Source organism: Suricata suricatta, chromosome 3 (genome assembly GCF_006229205.1).
Source record: "Suricata suricatta isolate VVHF042 chromosome 3, meerkat_22Aug2017_6uvM2_HiC, whole genome shotgun sequence".
NCBI classification, from domain to species: domain Eukaryota; kingdom Metazoa; phylum Chordata; class Mammalia; order Carnivora; family Herpestidae; genus Suricata; species Suricata suricatta.
The window spans coordinates 52,121,112-52,140,382 of NC_043702.1; the positions used below are offsets into that span (position 1 = coordinate 52,121,112).

The 19,271-nt window shown below is 36.8% G+C and overlaps 1 protein-coding gene across 1 annotated transcript in view; it reads left to right on the top strand.

The window, feature by feature from the left end:
• Positions 1-19,271, top strand: part of CCDC141 (coiled-coil domain containing 141) — a 219,447-nt gene that overhangs the window by 16,809 nt on the left and 183,367 nt on the right. The window contains exons 2-3 of the mRNA XM_029934315.1: positions 2,790-3,022; positions 5,609-5,731. Of these exons, the coding sequence (XP_029790175.1) occupies positions 2,921-3,022; positions 5,609-5,731 (225 nt within the window). The 5' untranslated portion in view covers positions 2,790-2,920. The remainder of the gene's footprint in view (positions 1-2,789; positions 3,023-5,608; positions 5,732-19,271) is intronic.

The following is a 19,271-nucleotide window of genomic DNA, read 5'->3' on the forward strand; positions in this document are numbered from 1 at the left end:
TGGGGGGGGGAAGTGCTATTTGCAACTCTACAGAATCCAGTTATAGCTTTTTGATATACCCCATGGAAGATGCTTCACTAAATTCAGCTGGCATAAAAACAGGCATTTCCAGAGAGATAAACAGAGAAGGCATAATAACCCCTGCAAGATCCTCCATAAACTTCAAAGGATGTGAGAATGCCTGTAAGGTTTCTTGTTTTGTTTTGGTTCTGGGATTTGTTTTTGTTTTTTTTTTTTGTTTGTTTGTTTGTGTGGTTTTTTTGGGTGATGATAGGGAACATGGAGTATAAACAAACTATCTCAAAAAGCTTTTTAAAAAAACCTAATTATAGTGTACCAGTTTTTTTTTAGTACAATATATTTTATACCAAGTATTTTTCAAACTGTTTCCCAGTGCTAATAGTGAAAGTAACAATTAAATGTCATGCTAGATGAACAGAGACCAAGGTTCAAAATGAGCTAGATGTGGATGGACCTTCTGTAGGGGGAAGGACTAAAAAGTCAAACAGGAAGAAAAGAGAAAGCAAAGACCAGGGAGGAGAAAGCAACTAAAACCTTCTAAAGGTTTTAAAGCGAAAAATTTGAATTTAAAAATATTCGTCAAAAATCATTTAAACTCAAGTAAAGCAGTTTGCATTATTGTTCATGTCTCTTGACATAGAAAACAATTTCTGTTTGCAGCACCCCAGGCCTGTTCCGTCTAATTAACAAACGTCATCTATACATAAAAAGGCAAAGGCACTACCTTTGCTGCTGAAGAGCTGGATTAGTCTTTTAACAAAGTCTTAAATATTTCTAATTCCCTTTGCCCTTAAAACTTGGTATTAATCACAATTGAAGCCATGTTTGCTGTCCTCTTCATCTCTCTTCTCCTTTTCTCTTGGTGTGGACCTGCAGTGGCACACATTCCACCCTGCCCTCCACACCCTTTACACAATCATGTATCTGAAGTGGGGCTTTATGGACACAACCACTTTTTTCCTAGCCGTAGTCTTTGCAGCCTGCTGACAAAAGGTCTCTTTGCCTCCTAAGAGTCTATACACAACTATGACACACTGAGCTTCTAACAAGAAGATTAACTTGGAGTAGAAGTGCACTGTGTATTTTGGGTGCAGGTCACTGTTTGCTGCTCTGGTTGACAATGTACACAATGATTTAAGCAATGCTCCTTTGAGCACTTTAATTTAGGGTGTGGATATTATGTGGTATAGTTGTCAACTCTTGGTTTTTCTTGACGGCAATTGGTGGAAAACTGGTTTTTCTCCTTTTGTTTTGGTTTCTTTGGACTACTTTTTCAAGTGGAAGGAGCCTTCCTTTGACACTGAGGCAAACTCAACAAAGATGTCGGGTTGGTTCTCCATCTCTGCCATAAAATGGAATCATTTATGACATTGTCTACATCGTGGCATCTCTTGGTATCTACTCTCCCAAAATTGCTCCAGCTGCACCCTTCATGGTGTCAAGTTTGGGGATCCCAGCACCTGGGATCCAGGCATGGTTTCTATCTTGCTGGTCAGCAGGCAGATGCTGAGACCAGAGACCTGGGTCATGGCTACATAATTGCAGAGCAGACATGTTCTGGGAAACAAATATAATTGCTGAACACCAAAGTATATGTGAAGGCACTTCCCTCCCTTTGACTCAAGAATGTTATCACGAACATTAGCAAAGCAAAGCAATGGCGCTGATTCAGTCTTCTCAACATTAGCTGAACCTGAGCATGCTTTGGAAATGAGCTAAGGGTTTAAACAGTGAGCGACTCCGCTTCACTCTGTTTATTGCTGTATCCTCCATTCTGGCTTCATCCCAGAGATTTCCAAGGCTCTGGCAGCTTTGAGTCAGTACCTCTGATGTATTCGCATCTGACCTCTGACCTAAACTTCAGTGTTATTTTCAGCTGTTCTTTGACAGGGAATCCAACAGCTGCTGTTTAATACCACAGACAACTTGTGGCACACTCTGGGTTTCTAGCAATAGGGGTAATCTGCTGATCTTAGCTCTGATTTGAAGCTGCATAGGTGGTGGGGGGAAAACCAAACCTGAAAGTATAATGTTATCCTTTTTCAAAAAATTGTAGTAAAACGTACAGTGTTAACTTTTAATTAAACAAAAACCATTTTCATGCTCTAATTAAAAGGTAATAGCAAGATATATTACTCCCAGGTAGTTGTGATAATTGAATTTGAAAATTCTGCTCAGTGGAGTACAGTAGTCACAGGGAAATGCTGAACTGGTAGATATCTATTGATAAGTGCTCACTGAAATATTTTTAAAACGTCCCTAAGAAATCTGAGGCTCTGAGAAAATGTGACCATGCCGAATAAACTTCATTTGACAAAAGACAGTACGTTTTAGAAAAACAAATTAATCTAAAATTATAAGCAATTCTGTGGCTTAATCCCAAAACAAATACTAGAACTTATTTTTAAAGTACATTTTTGGGGGGTTTCTTTGCATAGGGAAGACTTAAAAATCTTTAAAAAATGAATATGCAGGGCTATGACTGGCTGGTTTCAAAGTCCACTATAACTATATAGATTCAATGGAAAAACTAAGTTGAGTTGTCAGTATGTAATTTTTTTTTCCATTTGCTATTAAACATCAGCTGATAGGCAGAGAGTTTAGAAAATGCCCTCTCCATTTAAGATAATGGCAAAAATAACAGGCACTTAGTGTTACCATTCTAGGGGTGTGGCGATTCTTTCCCATTCTCTCTCTCTCTCTCTCCCTCTCCTGATAAACTCAATGGGGTTGTCTATTTTTAACCTCCTGTTCTTTCCTTTTGGCAGAGTAATCAGTGCAAGCTGAGCTCTTTCCCTGAATGAATCCAAGTAACCCCAGTGATTGCCTTCTGAAATGACCAGCAGACACACTTCTGTCCAGAGGCTGTCCAGAGTATAAATTCTGGTTCTGAAATACCATGTCCAGCCGAGGAAGTCCTGGTGTGGAGTTTTCTACAACGACAGTCAGTTCAGTAGCTGTTCAGGCCGGGGACTCCAAAATCGTTATAGCTGTCATAAAGGTAAGGTAACAACTTTCTTTTTTCTCCTTGGCTGTTGGCTTTTTGCTGTGTGTTGATAATCGTAGAGAACATTCCACACAGTCGGCAGCACACAGCATATAGAAAATAACACAGCAAGTTTGTCTTCCTGCTTTCTTAAATTGGCAACTAAGAGAAACAAACTTTTATTAAGTCTCAGCTTACTAGAGTTTCTCTCTCAGTTAGTAGGAAAACATCTATGGCAGCTTAATTAAAACAAAATCAGAAAACTCTACCATGTACTTTCAGTTTGATTTTGAAGGGCAAGGCACTCATGACTACAAGTTCATGATTACCAGGCTGGAAAGTCAAGTGGACCAGTAAAATGTCTGAGTTTTTGAGAGTGGATATGATGGAGGAGGGAAGAGGTCGGTCCCAGCAGATAGGGAGTGGCACTGTTTTGAGCCTGTTGGAGGGCAGGGAACACCCAGTAAGAGGCTCTGATATGTGCCCTCAACAGCACTGGTTTTGGCAGGGTAGAAGGCACTAGTAAATTCTTAATACGTGTTGGGGGAGTGAAGACCCTGCCAGGGAAGGTACAAAGGGCATGTGTCAAATTTGCCCTTAACAGCAGGAGGCAGAAGTCACTTGAGGCTTAAGGCTATTGCATATTTTATGTCAAACATTTGCTGTTTGCAAAGATGGCCACATGCCTTTAGGTTGAAGGAGACATTCATGATTTTTATTTCCTATGAAAATGTCCTGCAAAGCCTCTGAAGCATTATGCTTGGATTTAGGCAGTTCACTACTTCAGGAATTCAGTGTTTAATGAAGGAAACGAGGCGAACAAGCTGATGCTCACCAGCGAGTTACTTTCAGGACCTCACCAGCCTGAGTTGAACAATTTTCCTGGCCTTTGTTAGAAGCCCAAACTGAGGCCTGTTTAATTTAATGTAATTGCAGCAAATTTTATGTTAATATGAAAATTTGTATCAGGAAAGCAGCACTTGATACTGAGCAAAATGATTCACTACAGAAGTACTGAATGTAAAGTGTTTCTACAGACATTATTCCTAAGTGCCCTTGAGACCTGGCCCCCACGTGAGCAGCACCTCTGCTGACTACCTTTCCCTCAAGTCCTTTCAGAGGCAATAGGTGAACATGGAAAGAAGTCTGGGGCAGAAGTAGCAAACACTGATCATTTACACGTCATTTTATGATGCTTTGAGTAACTATAAATTTCAGCAGTGAGGGAAGAGACACAAACTCATTATTTTAAAAAAGTTAACTTTTCTTTCCCTCAAATAGGGAACATTTCTTAGAGCAAGAAGAAGAATGTGTATGGAATAAAATGTACAGGAGAATCCGAGGTCAATTGATGGTGCAGGGGAAAAAAAAAACCCTAAAATTACACTGGAAATATTGTTTTAACTAGACTGTGTTTCTAAGAATGTTCCCTCTGACTACCCTCCATGACTTCTTTAACTCACTGGAGCCCCATATCAAATAAATGTCAAGCTATTCAAAGTAGAAAGTCCATCTTAAAGAAATAGAAGTTTCTGTGTCTCATCTGTATGGGTTTGTTTCCAAACTGCCTTAGGCACTAATGATCTGGAGTAGCCACACTTTTTTTTTCATTTCTCTTCAGCAGTTTGCTTATCCATGTGCACGTGCCTGTTAGTAGTTCCTCTTGCTTCTTAGAAAAGCAATTCCTCAGGAAATGCAGTGGTGAATTACATTTTGGAGCAGTGAAAGTATCCTAAGTGTGGAAGACAAGCTGGCTGCATTCATATGGCTGTTGTGAGACGCATCTAATTTTATTGACATTTTCATACACGCTATTGATCACTTAACAAAAGTTGGAAAATGTTATGTTTTTACTTCACTATATAATAAAAGTCTGTTGGTTCATCTGCTGTTTATTCTTTCCAGTTGAATGAGCAGGGTCAAGGTAAAGACACTAATCAGCCTAAATTACATTTACAAAAACTTTCCCCTTTGGTGAAGTTTGCATCCTATTTGCGCAGGTGCAATTTCACTATTTTTATGGAATTAAGTTTTGTGAGAGAATATAAAGTTGTGTCATATATTCTGTAATTTTGTAATATTCAGTAATACATAATCTACTGCATGTGTTCTTCATTTGGGAATTTTTAATTTAAATACAATATGCCAAGAGAAAAGAATTTACCCTAAGAATAAAAAAAGACAGTGCATGGATTTATATTAAACTGTTAGATTTCAGGGTGCCTGGGTGGTTCAGTCAATTAAGCACCCGACTTTGGCTCAGGTCATGATCTCTTAGTTCATGAGTTCAAGTGCCATGTCGGGCTCTGTGCTGACAGCTCAGAGCCTGGAGCCTGTTTTAGATTCTGTGCCTCCCTCTCTCTCTGCCCCACCCCTGCTTGCATTCTGTCTCTCCATGTCTCTTAAAAATGAATAAACGTTAAAAAAATTTTTTAACCTGTTAGATTTCAATTTAAATAAGGCCTATCTCTATGGAAAGAATAAAGTGTTCACAGCATAACTTAAACTAAAAAAGAAAGAAGAAAAGAAAAAAAGAAAAAAGAGAAAAGGGTAAGGAACAAGAGGAACTAAAAGTGCATTTTATTTCATTTTTATTTTTAGTGTGGCAAGTGGGTACAACTTCAATTGGCTGAATCACAGCCCAATCTTCTAGAAATTGGTAGCAGTCAAGATGAGACCAAAAAACTTCTTCATGATCATGAACTTCTTTTGGCCAAGCTCAAGGTAAGATATTAAAATGTGAAGCAGGTACAAAATTAAAAAGAAATAAAAAGCTACTTCTTATATTTCCTCTTGATTTCTCTGACATTGCTGGCCTATGGACATTTTAATATAGTGCCATATGGATAATGGAAAAACTCTATAGTTATTTATGAGCAAATACCAGCATTGGAGAGAAGTAACAAGATTTTTAAAAATCTTTCCCAAATGTGATAGAAAATATGGAGTGATAATATTTCACTGTGGAGAAATAACTAATTTTTTTCCTGTCTCAGTGAAAAAAAAATTCTATCATTTTTCCATTTCATCCATTATACTGTCAAATCACAACAACAGATCCAAACTTTTTATTGTTAATGATACCTGCTGGCAAGAATAATACAGAAGCTTATTTTGCCTCTGTTGAACTAGTGAAAATATCTGCTTTGTATTTAATATTAAGAGTTCTTGAAACCAAATAATAATTTTAATAAAATCACACTTATTATTCCATATATATATTGTGGTTATTTTGTTCAGAATCTAAAAATAAAATTAGCTTGAGATTGTCAGATAAGGTATCCATTCAGGGCCATCTACATAATTTGTGGAACTCAGTGCAAAATAAAAAGGTGGGCCTCCTTTATAAAAAGCAAGAAAATGCTTTTTCTTGGCCTGTCACATTGTATTTGATCTACTATTTAATGTCTAGCTTTTTCTGGCATGGGATACATGTTGGGCGAGTGCACAGTCTCCCAGGCTCTGGGCCCTGGCCATGGCTCAGTGCACAGGGTGTGAGCCTGATCTCAAACTTTCCCAACTGTGCCCTGACCCCACCAGGCAGATGGCAGAGGTCACTGACCATGGGCGGGGGAGCAGACAGGATAGCAAAGAGACTTGCCCTGGGAGGCAGAACCCCATGTGAGATAAGGCTCCAATCTTCTAGCACTTTCTCTGTTGTCCCAGTGAACTTTACTTACAAAACATACATTTGGAAATAAAATTATTAAGAATTTCAAGACAGTGACAGGTAGAGTCACTTTAAACCTCATGTGATGTCCCCTTCGAAGAACAGAGCTCTGATGCAGCCAGCCCTGTGAGTAATAGCCCTTGTACGTGGGTGTCTTCACTAAGATCAAAGAGGTTTGATTAGGCAGCCTGCAATTAGAACTTTAATATTACTGGCTTCTTTGAACATGTAGGCTGGATTTTATACCTGCTTTCTAGGTTTAGAAATAGATATAAACTACATCTGATATATACAGACAGTGGTTTCCTGATTGGACAGTAGTGAAAGTAAATGAGTGTATCAGACCAGAAAGTTGAAGAAAAAATTAGTACTGAATGAGGTAGCCATTAAAATCCAGAATTTATTCTCCAGTTTAGATAGCTTCTTGCTCTGGGCTCTGGGCTGTCTTTCAAAGTAGAAATCCCTGGCTACCAGGAAGTCTTTTGTATATAAGAAAAGAACACATTATAATGTGAAAGAGCATTGAACCAGGAATTAAAAGGTCTATGTTTTAGCACTAATTATGCCACCAACTAGTATGTTAGCTAAAAATTCAAAGGCTTGCTGCTGCTACACAAAAAAACGGAATTCCATGAATTGTGGAAACCTAGCACTTTCTCGAAATTCCTGCTCATCCCCAGCAGTTTACTTTCTCATGGTCTCCTGTGTCCCCAGCTTCTCTTGATACACCTGCCAACTGTTTCTGCTGAAGTTAATTTGGACTCGAAACTACATCCCTTCCCCAGTTCCCATTAACAATTCATGCCACCCAGCTTTTCCTGGTCTATTAATGAAGTGTGAGTGGTGGGGAAACTCATGGAATTCAGGGCTTTTTAGGCTGCCTCTCTTTTCTCCCAACCATATTCTTGTCGAGGCCCACACAACTCCAGGGAGAATTCTGTCTTAGGCAAAGCAGTTCAGCTTCACAGCAATGATGCTCAAAATTTCACACCTAAATCTGTTTAGGAACTCTGCTGGAACAGGGCTTCCCATTTAACAGAATCCATCCTCAGAAGGTGGTTGTGGTTCTAGATTTTAAAGTTTTGTTGTCTTTTAATGCCAATCTTCTGACTATGGACTAGCCATCTGGACGTCAGGCTTTTTAACTGTAAAATGAAGGGAGAGGATATAGAACAAAGCTTCATATCCATTGTGAACCTTACCATAAAGTGCCTCGGGACCAAGGAGCCATCCTCCCTCTCTGCATGTGATCTTAGGTAAAAAGGCCTTTGGCTTCACGTAGGTCACAGTTTTACCATGGCCTCTATATGTCCGTCTCCCATACCCTCCTCAACCCTACCTATCACTATCAACTCAGCCACCTACCCTGAAAGAAATTTTAAGTAGTAGTATCATCCTCCAATATTGGAGGATTGATTAAAAACAAAAGAGATCAAGGAGTCTGAAGTCTGTTCCAGATTTGCTGACAAAAAGGCTTTTTAAAATAACAAAGGCAAATTCCATATTGCAAATGTATAGATCACAATTTTAATCAATTTGTTAGCTATTAAACTGTCAGTATAGACACGACCTGTAGCACCAAAGTTTTGGATCCAAGTTAGTTTTAATATGGGACTTGGAATGATAAGAACATTAGTAGTTCAATAAGCGAATAATATTTAATATTTAATGTTCATTCCAGTTTTTTCCCTCTGCACAGTGCTCTGCAATTTGTTCTAATTATAAAGAAGAATGCTCTGTAAGGGGTGTTGAAAGGGTGTAAGCTTCAGTGCTGAGTCTACTCTGATTCGGGTATAACGGCCTCTTTTGTCTCAGCTTCTTCTTCATTTGAAAAATGATGATAAAAGCAGTTACCCTCAAACACCTAAAAAGAAAATGTTGGGGACAACAATGATATGTGGATAAAAATAATAATAATTCTGTTAATAATTAATATATCAGAGTAATTTGGATATTTAATTTGATAGAAAAGAAATTTTCTGCCCTCCATTGAAAATGATCTCAAACCCTAATACTTTAGACTGAAGGGAAAATTTCTGGAAACACAGAATTTTTATGACTTTTTCTAATGTTGGTAATGTTTATACCCTGAAGATATTTTCCTTGCAAGAGTATAGTACTTAGTTCCAGTGGAATGTCCAGAGAAAAAATATTTCCATATTTTCAGTGGTGAAAATATAATCATGTGGAAAAAACATTAACTCCCAAAAGGCATCTAGATTTCCAAACCCTACCCATGTTATTTCTAATGTGAAAGAAGAAATTCAGGAAAGGGGAAAGAGATTTAAGTCAGGTAAAGATTTGCCTACGGTTGCTCTTGATATTACATTTCTAAGTGGTTCCAGGAGGAAAGAGGAACTGGAAATACCGTAGGGATATTGCTGAGAATGTTCTTCTCTTCAGCCTCTGTCTTTCAACTAACTACATTGCTACTGTCCAAAGGAATTATACAAACCAAAAAATTCCATATACAATATTAGCCTTCAGTGAAGAATGACCCTTTGGAGTATAAAATACTAAATTTCACCTCTGATTTGACTCATAAAAATATTGGTTCCCAGATTATGACTAACTTCCTCATACAATGAATATTCATTTTTGTCCTATTTCCATTTACTTAGCTAGAAATGAATGAATGAGAGACAAAGTATATTAGTAGTAAAGCTAAAAGTCTTATTAAAACTTGCCTTAAATACAGAATAGCATCATTTTCTGCTGTAAATTTGAATATTTACTAAGAATATAGTGTTTAAATTTTTTATTGTGATAAAATATATGTAATGTAAAATTTACAATTTCAACAATTTTTAAGTGTTTGTTTTCATGGCAGTAATTACATTCATAGTGTTGTATAACCATCACCCCTATTTCCCTAACTTTTCCCTTACCCCAAACTGTGCACCTGGTAAGCAATGACTCCAACTCCTCCCTTCTCTGGTAACTTCAGATCTACTTTCTGCCTTACACATTTGCCTAGTTTAGGTACCTCATATAAATGGAATATTTCTCTTTTGTGTTGGGCTTTATTTCACTTAGCATATAATGTTTCAAGGTTCATCCATTTTGTAGCATTTATTAGAACTTCATTCCTTTTTATGAATAAATAATACTTCATCATAGGGACATGCCACATTTTATTTATCATTCATATGTTTATGGCCACTTGGGTTGTTAACATTTTTGCACTATTATGAATAATTCTAGAGTGAGCATTGGTACACAAGTATCTGAGTACCTGTTTTCAGTTATTTTGGGTGTATTTAACTTTTTGTAGAAATACCAAAATGTTTTCCATAGCAGCTGCATTATACTGCATTTCCACCAGTGACATACAAGTGTTCTAATTTCTTTACATTCTTCTCCCAAACTGCAACTGTGTTTTTTATTATAACCATTCTACTAGGTGTGAAGTGGTTTTGATTTACATTTCCCTAATGACTAATGATGTTAAGTCTCTTCATGTGTTTACTAGACAATTGCATATCTTCTTTGGAGAAATGTCTTTTCAAGCCTTTTGCCCATTTTTCAGTCAGGTTGGGTTTTTTGTTGTTGAGTTGTAGGAGTTATTTGTATATTCTGAATATTAATCCCTTGTTAGACGTAGGACTTGCAAATATTTTTTCCCATTCTGTGGGTTGTCTTTTCACCTTCCTGGTAAGGTACATTAAGAATAAATTTTTATAAAATAAATCTATGTGACTTAATTGTATATATTTACACACTACAGAAAATTTTGTAGTGTGTATGTTGAGAATGCGCTGGAACCCTTTAGGACAGTATTGGAAGAGGACTAACCTATTTTACATTATCTGCACCATAGCAGTGTTTTACCCTGTTTACTTCATACAGAAGATCCATTTTCTGTCTTTCCCTACTTTCCCGTAGACCCACAAATCTGCTAGATTTACTCTGTCAGAAATTCTACTCTCTCAGGTGCTTCTACCCATCTCTCCTGTTCCCTTTCTCTTCCCGACAGGAGTGAGGGGCACCAAGTTACCTGATGGTGAGACAAGGGAAAGTGGCTGCCATGCTGAAGGCAACCTCAAGGTCTCTCAGTGCAGACCCTGACTGCCCATGGGCTCCATGTTCTCTATTCTCTCTGCTGCTGCTACCTGGCTGGGAGCCCCTGCCTGCCAGAGGCAGGGCACAGTCTCACCCTCTTGGGTGGTTCAGTGTGTGTCTGGCCTCAGACCCAAATCTCTTCACAGGCCAGTCCCAGTGATTAGATTTTAGGGAAAAAAGTGAAAGCCAATCAACTCATCCTCTAGTCCTAATAAGAGCAGATACTTTTATTTGTATCTGACCTTGATGTCTATTTTCTAATTGACTTGTAATCTCGAGGGGAGAGAGGTAAGATTAATTTGTACCTCTCAAACTCAAAAACATTATTTTTTTAAATTTAATCCCAGCAGAGTTAAAATATAGTACATATAGTGTTATATTAGTTTCTGGTATACAATATAGTGACTCAGCAATTCCATACATTACCCAGTGCTCATCAAGGTAAGTGTACTCCTAATCCCCTTTACCAATTTCACTCTTTACCCCACCCAACTCCCCTCTGGTAACCATCTTTTTTTCTCCATAATTAAGAGTCTACTTTTGGTTTGTCCCTTTATTATTCCCCTTTGATTGTTTTGTTTCCTAAATTCCACATATGAGTGAAATCATATGGTATTTGTCTTTCTCTGACTGGCTTATTTCTCTTAGCATTATACTCTCTAGCTCCATCTATGTTGTTCCACATGGCAAGATTTCATTCTTTTTTATGGCTGAATAACATTTCATTTTGTATGTATATATATATACATATATGTATACATATATATCACATCTTTATCTATCGAGGGGCACTTGGTCTGCTTCCATAATTTATCTATTGTAAATAAGGCTGTGATAAACATTAGGGTGCATATATCCCTTTGATTAGTGTTTTTGTATTCTTTGGGTAAATACCCAGTTGTGTGATTACTGGATTGTAGTTCTATTTTTAACTTTTGAGGAAACTCTGTACTATTTTCCACAGTGGCTGCAGCAGTTTGTGTTCCCACCAATAGTTCATGAGTGTTCTTTTTTCTCCGTGGCTGACAGGGATCTGTCCCTTAGTGTCTACACTTGTAAAGTACCTGTCTGATTTTTCACGGATCATTTTGAAGAAAGTCACTAGGGGACTATTCCTAAGGGAATAGAAACTAGTAGGCAGTTTAATTTTTCTTTTATGCTTTCGAAGATGGAGAAATCTTTTTATTAAAAAATATACAAAAAGCCATCTTACAATTATGAAGCAGTATAAATTCCTAGTGATTTTCCCTACCTCACTTGATACTTTTATAGTTTATGGGGTATTTCTTTTCTGAGATGGTCAGCTCCAGTGAGTACTATGGAGGTGTGGAGTGAAATAAAATTTGAATAGCTTTCTTGTTTTTAATTTTTTTTAATGTTTTATTTATTTTTGAGAGAGAGAGAGACAGCATAAGCAGGGGAGGGTCAGAGAGAGAGGGAGACACAGAATCTGAAGACAGGCTCCAGGCTCTGAGCTAGCTGTCAGCACAGAGCCTGATGCAGAGCTTGAACCCATGAACCATGAGATCATGACCTGAGCGAAAGCTGGATGCTCTACTGACTGAGCCACTCAGGTGCCCCTGAATAGCTTTCTTTAGATTGGAAACTGCCATGGACAACCTGATAAAATATTATTTTTATAAGAGAAGTTGGTTTAAGAGTGACCAGGGAGTAAATGACAATAGACTTTTCAGACATGGAGTTAAGGTACATTAATATTGTAAATATCACAAATAATTGTCAGTAGTTCAGGCTAAGCAACAATTCAGAGTGTGATAATACCTAATGAAGTGTTTATGGGAGTCCTTTACTTTCTGTAATTTCAAATAGTCACTCTTGGAACCCTACCAACTTGTGAGGAAGTCAAACAGTACTGGAGAGAGGGCCCCTGTGGAGAAGTACTGAGGCTCCCAGCAAACACTCTGGCTGAGACCTTGGGTAACAGCCACTGACTTTCAACTTATGTGAGTTAACCATCTAAGCCATCTTGGTAGTAGATTGATTCTTAGGCTTGGTTACGTTTCCCAGCAGAACTGTGTGAAGCAAAGACAAATCTTCCTCCACTGAGCCATGCTCAAGTTGAGAATTGTGAGCAAAATAAGCAATTATTTTAGGTCACTGAAATATGCAGTGGTTTGTCACATAGCAAAATATAACTAGAACTGAGGGTAACAGCAAAAGTGGCATCCTATGGGGATTTTGAAATCAGGAGTCATGAACAAAAAGGGACAGGAAGAAAGCAAGAGTTTTCATGGGGAGACAGTGGAGAAGTGGAACTAAGATTCTCTAATATGAAGGCTAGTGTGATGCTTCTAATGATAAGCAAAAAGAAAATTCTGAAGCTTATGAATGATTTGCTTTTGGAAAATTGAATGCAGATTTAAAATTATATCTACTGTAATGTTAGTCTATTTGACTACCATTTTGGTATAATTTCTTGAACAAGAGGAAAAGGTTTGTAGTTATAATTCAGCACGCAGGGGTATGCATAAAATATTATGGGTATAGTGTAGAAAGAATGACTAACTGCCAGGGAATCCAAGGGAATCTTGACAGAGAAAGTGATATTGGCTTTCCTGGGAGTGAAGATGAGTATTCTAGACACCATAGGCCAATTTAAAGGACAAACAATAGACTGGGAGAAATATATGCAGTTTATATGAATTTCAACGGGTTACAATCCTTCAAATTGATAAGAGAGACAAATAAACCAATAAAATCAATAAAAATACACAATTCACAGAAGAGAGGTAAATCACCATTAAACAATGTAAAAGGGATGTTCAACATCAGTAATAGTCTGAGAAGCAAAACTAAATAATAATAAAAAATAAACCATGATTTGCCAATTGTACCATTAGAAATTCAAGATATTTATAATATCCAATAACAGTGAGAATATGAGGAAAGGGGAATTCTACCCTATTATTGGTGAGAATTTGGATTGACACAATCATTTTGGAAACTAGGATTAAAAATGTAAAATGCTTACATTGTGTGACTCAGCAACCTCACTTCTCAGAATCTCTCCTTGGAAATAAAAGCACCGGTAAGGGTATAGATATAAAAGTGCTTTTGCTATGATATTGAGCATCTTTCCACATGTTTTTAATGGAATGATTTAACTGGAAGGAAAACAATGACCAACAATAGGGGAATACATTTATAAATTGATTGTTTATGCTTCTTTCATCCTGTAGATGATCATGCTGAGTCCCAGGCTTCTTGTTGTGATACAAGATACTTAATCCAATGTTGGTTGGCTTTGTTGTCACCAAATACATTCCTATTTGAAATCTGGGTCAAAAGTCAAGATCACAACTAGCATGTTTTGAGATCATAGGTCTGTGATCATCAAGCTATTAATTATTTAGAAGACAGTGCTTCTTTAAAATATAAATCTAGGGGCACCTGGGTGGCTCAGTTGGTTAAACGTTTGACTTCAGCTTGGGTCATGATCTCAGGGTTTGAGGGTTCAAGCCCTGCTTCGGGTTCTGTGCTGACAGCTCGGAGCCTGGAACCTGTTTCAGATCCTGTGTCTCCGTCTCTCTGCCCCTCCCCCACTCATGCTCTGTCTCTCTCCATCTCAAAAATAAATAAACTATAAAAAACATTTAAAAATAAAATAAAATATAAATCTACAAGCAAAAATTTTCATTGAACATAAAACCCACAGTTATCACAAAAAGTGTCTTGGTCTGAAAGTTGAACTGACAGGACAAAACTCTTGACATTGAAGAAACACAAATACGGGATAGCAGAGATAAGATGGTAGCACAGGACCCACTCACCCCTACTCTCCATATTCTAGACCACTGAGCTAGCTTCAATGTTAGGCTATAAATATTCCTTTTGCATTCTATACAGATGGCAACACATCCTTCTGCTCTAGGAAAGGTCTAAGTATGTATTGTACTTACCCAAGAAAATATCTTTTCTAAATACAGACTTTGTCTTAGATATATTATAATGTGTAAATGTGTGAAACTCAAGAGTTTTTCAAATGGCTTGGCTATATCCTTCTCATGACAAGTTCATCAAGCTATTAGTCCTTAGAAGAATAAGGTAAACTTCTGATTTTGTGGTTAGCCCAGTCTTCCAAATTTTCTGTATCCTCTATCTCCCTCCTACCACATATTTGAAGTTTGGGGACTTGAATGAGATTAGCATTTTTTTCTTTAAAAAATTGTCTTAAAATGGAATACTAGTTCCAGTTCCAGGCAAGATGGAATAAATACCTTCCACCCTATCTTCATTAAATGCAGCTATAAGCCCTGGAAGAATGTGTGTATGCTGAGGCTGCTGAAAAGTAAGAGCTAATAGGTAGATTAAGGAAAGAGATCAGAATTCCAAATATCACCAAACCAGCAGTGTTGTTTTTTTTCTCCCTCTAGTATTGCCCAGCTTAGATTCAAAGGCAAGTTGACACCCTGAGGTATGCATAGATGTGCACAGAAAAGGTTCTAGGAAAGTCTTCTCTTTCACATCTAAGCAGTAAAAAGAGAACTTCCATGGGTCACACAGAGAGGGAGGAGATACCCTCATTTTGTTTTTGCTTTTTGGTTTTCTCTTCTCTCTTCCTCAGCCCAGGCAATTCGTTAAGGACAGTCATGATGGAGAAGGTGGAGGCAACCAGGCAGGTGCTAAACCTCTGAGACAGGGGAAACCTCTCTCTGACCAGAGGAATTATTGTCTCAGAGCTGGCAGTGAATTTGCATTCCTTTCTTTTTCCTTTCAAGGCTTTATGTAAATTCAAATATTGGTTTCAGGAGTAGAATTTATTAATTCATTACTTATGTATAACCACCCAGTGCTAATCCCAACAAGTGCCTTCCTTAATGCTCATCAACCCATTTAGCCCATCCCTCCACCCACGTCCCTCCGTCACCCCTCTGTTCTTTATAGTTAAGAGTCTCTTATGGTTTGTCTTGCTGTTTTCCTCCCTCTGTTCTCCCCACTGGTTGGTCCTGCAGACACAGTGGTGGGAAGCGCACAGTGGAGTGAGGAAACCAAAGCTCCTGGTGTCAGTGCAGAGGACCAGTAAGGGGACTTCTGTGGTACAAATTTCAGGTAGAGTCAAGCCAGTGAAATTAAAAGAAGCAATCTCACCTTCCAACTCCATAACTCATAATTATATAGATCGCGCTCTCACTTTCTTTTTAAAAAGCCCAATTATTATGTCTGTAGGCAGGGAAGTCTGAAGAACCATAAGCTCTCAGATAGTTTCATATGACACTTTAAAAATTTTTAAGTTTCAACCCAAAACATATCCCAAGTTTTTACATAATTGTATTTGGAGGAACTCAAACCATTTAAGGCTATTGCTTACTGCTTTCAAAGAGCCTGAAATTCTTTGGTTCAGTGATCCTCTGGGCTACTAAACTTTAATTGATGTAGTGGGGAAAAAAAACTCTGCTAATGTGTTATGCTTATTAAAGCAGCAATAGATACAAATATATAATTCAAACCACATATGGAAGTCAACATATGTAAATTTAAATTTTCAAATTGCTGTATATAAATTTTAGAACATAAGATACTTCTGGTAAACAAGGATAAAGGTGTCAATTCAACATTCTGAGTTTCCCCTTTTGGAACTAGAGAAAATAAGTGCAAATTTAAAACAAAGGAAGCTGAATGAAGGAAAAAGTAAAGAGCAGAAATCAATGAAACTGTGAACAGGAAAACAATAGAGAAATTAATGGTTCTTTGAAAAGGTCAGTGAAATCAGTAAGCCTTTAGCCTACGAGAGGAAAAGGAAGACAAAAATGACCAGTGTTAAAGCAGGAGAGATGAGGTATTACCATAAACCTCACAGACATTAAAAGTATGATATGGAAATACTATGAACAACTCTATGCACATAAATTCAACAACTTAGATGAAATAAACCAATTATTTGAAGACTATAAATTGCCAAAACTTACCCAAAAAGCAAAATAAAAAGAAACAAGTGAAATTAATTTAATAATATGCTTAATTAACCCCCACCATATCAAAAATGTTATCAATTAACATGTAATCATTATAAAAATTATTAATAAGTTATTTTAATCTTTTTTGTATTGTCTTCAAAATCCAGTATGTACTTTGTACTTATAACACATCACAATTTGAAGTAACCGCATTTCAAACAACTAGTGGATATCATATTATACAAGGCAGATTTAGAAAATAAAGAAGAATAAACCTTCCGGGAATCAAAATTTTTTACTTATTTTTTTTAGCTCAAGAGAAGTCTGCTTATAACCAAGCCAGCAAATGTAGGCCTGAAAAGGAAAATTATGAAATGAAATCTCTTTTAGAGAAAAGATATGAAGGAAAACAAGGCCAATTTATTTTCAATAGGAAAAAATTGAAAGTAATTAATAAGGCAGCTATTACACATGGTCATAGGGGGAGCTGGAATGTTTTTCCTAGTGCGAAATTTAAAAATATGTATGTGTGTAAATATCTTTGTGCATGTTTTTTGGAAACGATTGCAATTGATTTTACCTGAAAAAGTAATTTTATTTCAAACAGATAAGTTACATAAGTATTTTCTAAAGTTTTGTTTATTTATTTTGAGATAGAGTGAGCATGCATGTGTGTGTTAGGGAGGAGCAGACAGAGAGGGAGAGAGAGAGAATTCCAAATAAGCTGCACACTCAGCATGGAGCCCAACAAGGGGCTCGATTTCATCAGGACCACGAGATCATGACCTGAGCCGTTATCAAGACTTAGTCACTTAACTGACTGAACCACCTTGAAACAATGAGAAGAAAACCTTTTATTAATCCAGTTTCAAAGGTTGACAGTACGAGGCAGTAATTAAATTGTGGATTGTTGGTTGTGAGGTCTGGAAGCATTGTTGGGTATTTCATTAATAATTTTGTATGTAATTAATTTGCTGTTCATAGTTTTTCCATTGCTTAAATATTGCCCAGTGGACTTCTTATGGTTATATTGTTTAATGGTGATGATAATGTGGGAGGCCAAATGCAATTGTGATTCCAAAAATAGCTGAAAGGATTCTGTTAATATGCCTTGGTTAATTTTGCTTAATGTTGGTTAACAAATCATTAAAGATTATATATTTTGTACTTGAGTGATGAATATTTAATACAAAGGAAGAATATTCTTCCATTAGCATCTTTGTAAAAATTGGACTGACTTAATTCTTCTTTGAACTGCTTAATTCATTTATAAATATTTCACATATGACTAGCTTTCTTTTATCTTTGTAGATGATGGCCTAACTTCTGAATAATAGATACATGAGGGGATATAAATGTTACTAAAAATTTTGATATCTAATAACTTTTTTCTTTTTTCCATAATTTTATTTTACTTTTTATTTTTGTTGTGTTGCAGAAGTCTGCAACCTAACTTCATACGCTCACGAGGGCTAAACTCTTGGCTGAAGCTTGCACTTGCCTTATGAGCCTATACTTCATTCTTACTCCCCTGTGGTTCTATACATGTTCTTGAACCCTTATCATGTCTGACCTCTTTCTCTCTCTCATCTATCATGTTTTAGTCATCTTCACCCACCCCTTCCTCCCCACACCCCATTACTGACAACCACCAGTCGTGATCTTGTTTCTTTGTTTTGTTTTTAGATTCTGCATATAAGTGGGATCACATGGCATTTGTCTTCCTCTGTCTGATTTATTTCATTTAGCCTAATGCCCTCACATTCCATCCACATTGTGGCAAATGGCCAAGATTCCTTCTTTTGTGTGTATGTGATTGAATAATATTTCATGTATACATATACTGTAATTTCTTTATCTATTATTCATTGATGGACACTTAAGTTGTTTCCATATCTTGCTATTATAAATAGTGCTGCAATGAACCCAGGGGTGCATATACATTTTTGAGTTCCTGTTTTCATTTTCTTCAGATAAATACCCAGATGTGAATTTGCTGGATCATATGGCAATTCTATTTTAAATGTGTGAGGAACTTCTATACTATTTTCCATAGTGGCTGCACCAGTTTACATTCTCACCAAGAGTGCATAAAGGTTCCCTTTTTTCCCACATCCTTGCCAACTATTTTTATTTCCTCTCTTTTAATAATAGCCATTCTAACAGGTGTGAAGTAATATCTCATGATATCTCATTGGTTTTGATTTGCATTCCCCCCCTTTTTTTGCATTTCTCTTCTGATTAAGGATGTTGAGCATCCTTATGTACCTATTGGGCAATATAAATGTTTTTTTGGAAAAATATCTATTCAGATATTCTGCCCATTTTTAAATTGGATTATGCAGGCTGGCTTGCTTTCTTTCTTTCTTTCTTTCTTTCTTTCTTTCTTTCTTTCTTTCGTTTTTTTTTTTTTTTACTATTAAGTTGTATGACTTCTTTATGCATTTTGAATTTAACCCCTAATCATATTATGATTTGGGGAGATATGTTCTTCCATCCAGTAGGTTGCCTTTGTATTTTGTTGATGGTGTCCTTTGGTGTGCAGAAGCTTTTTAGTTTGATGTAGTTCTACTTATTTACTTTTGTTTTGTTTACTTTTGGTGTCAGATTAAAAAAA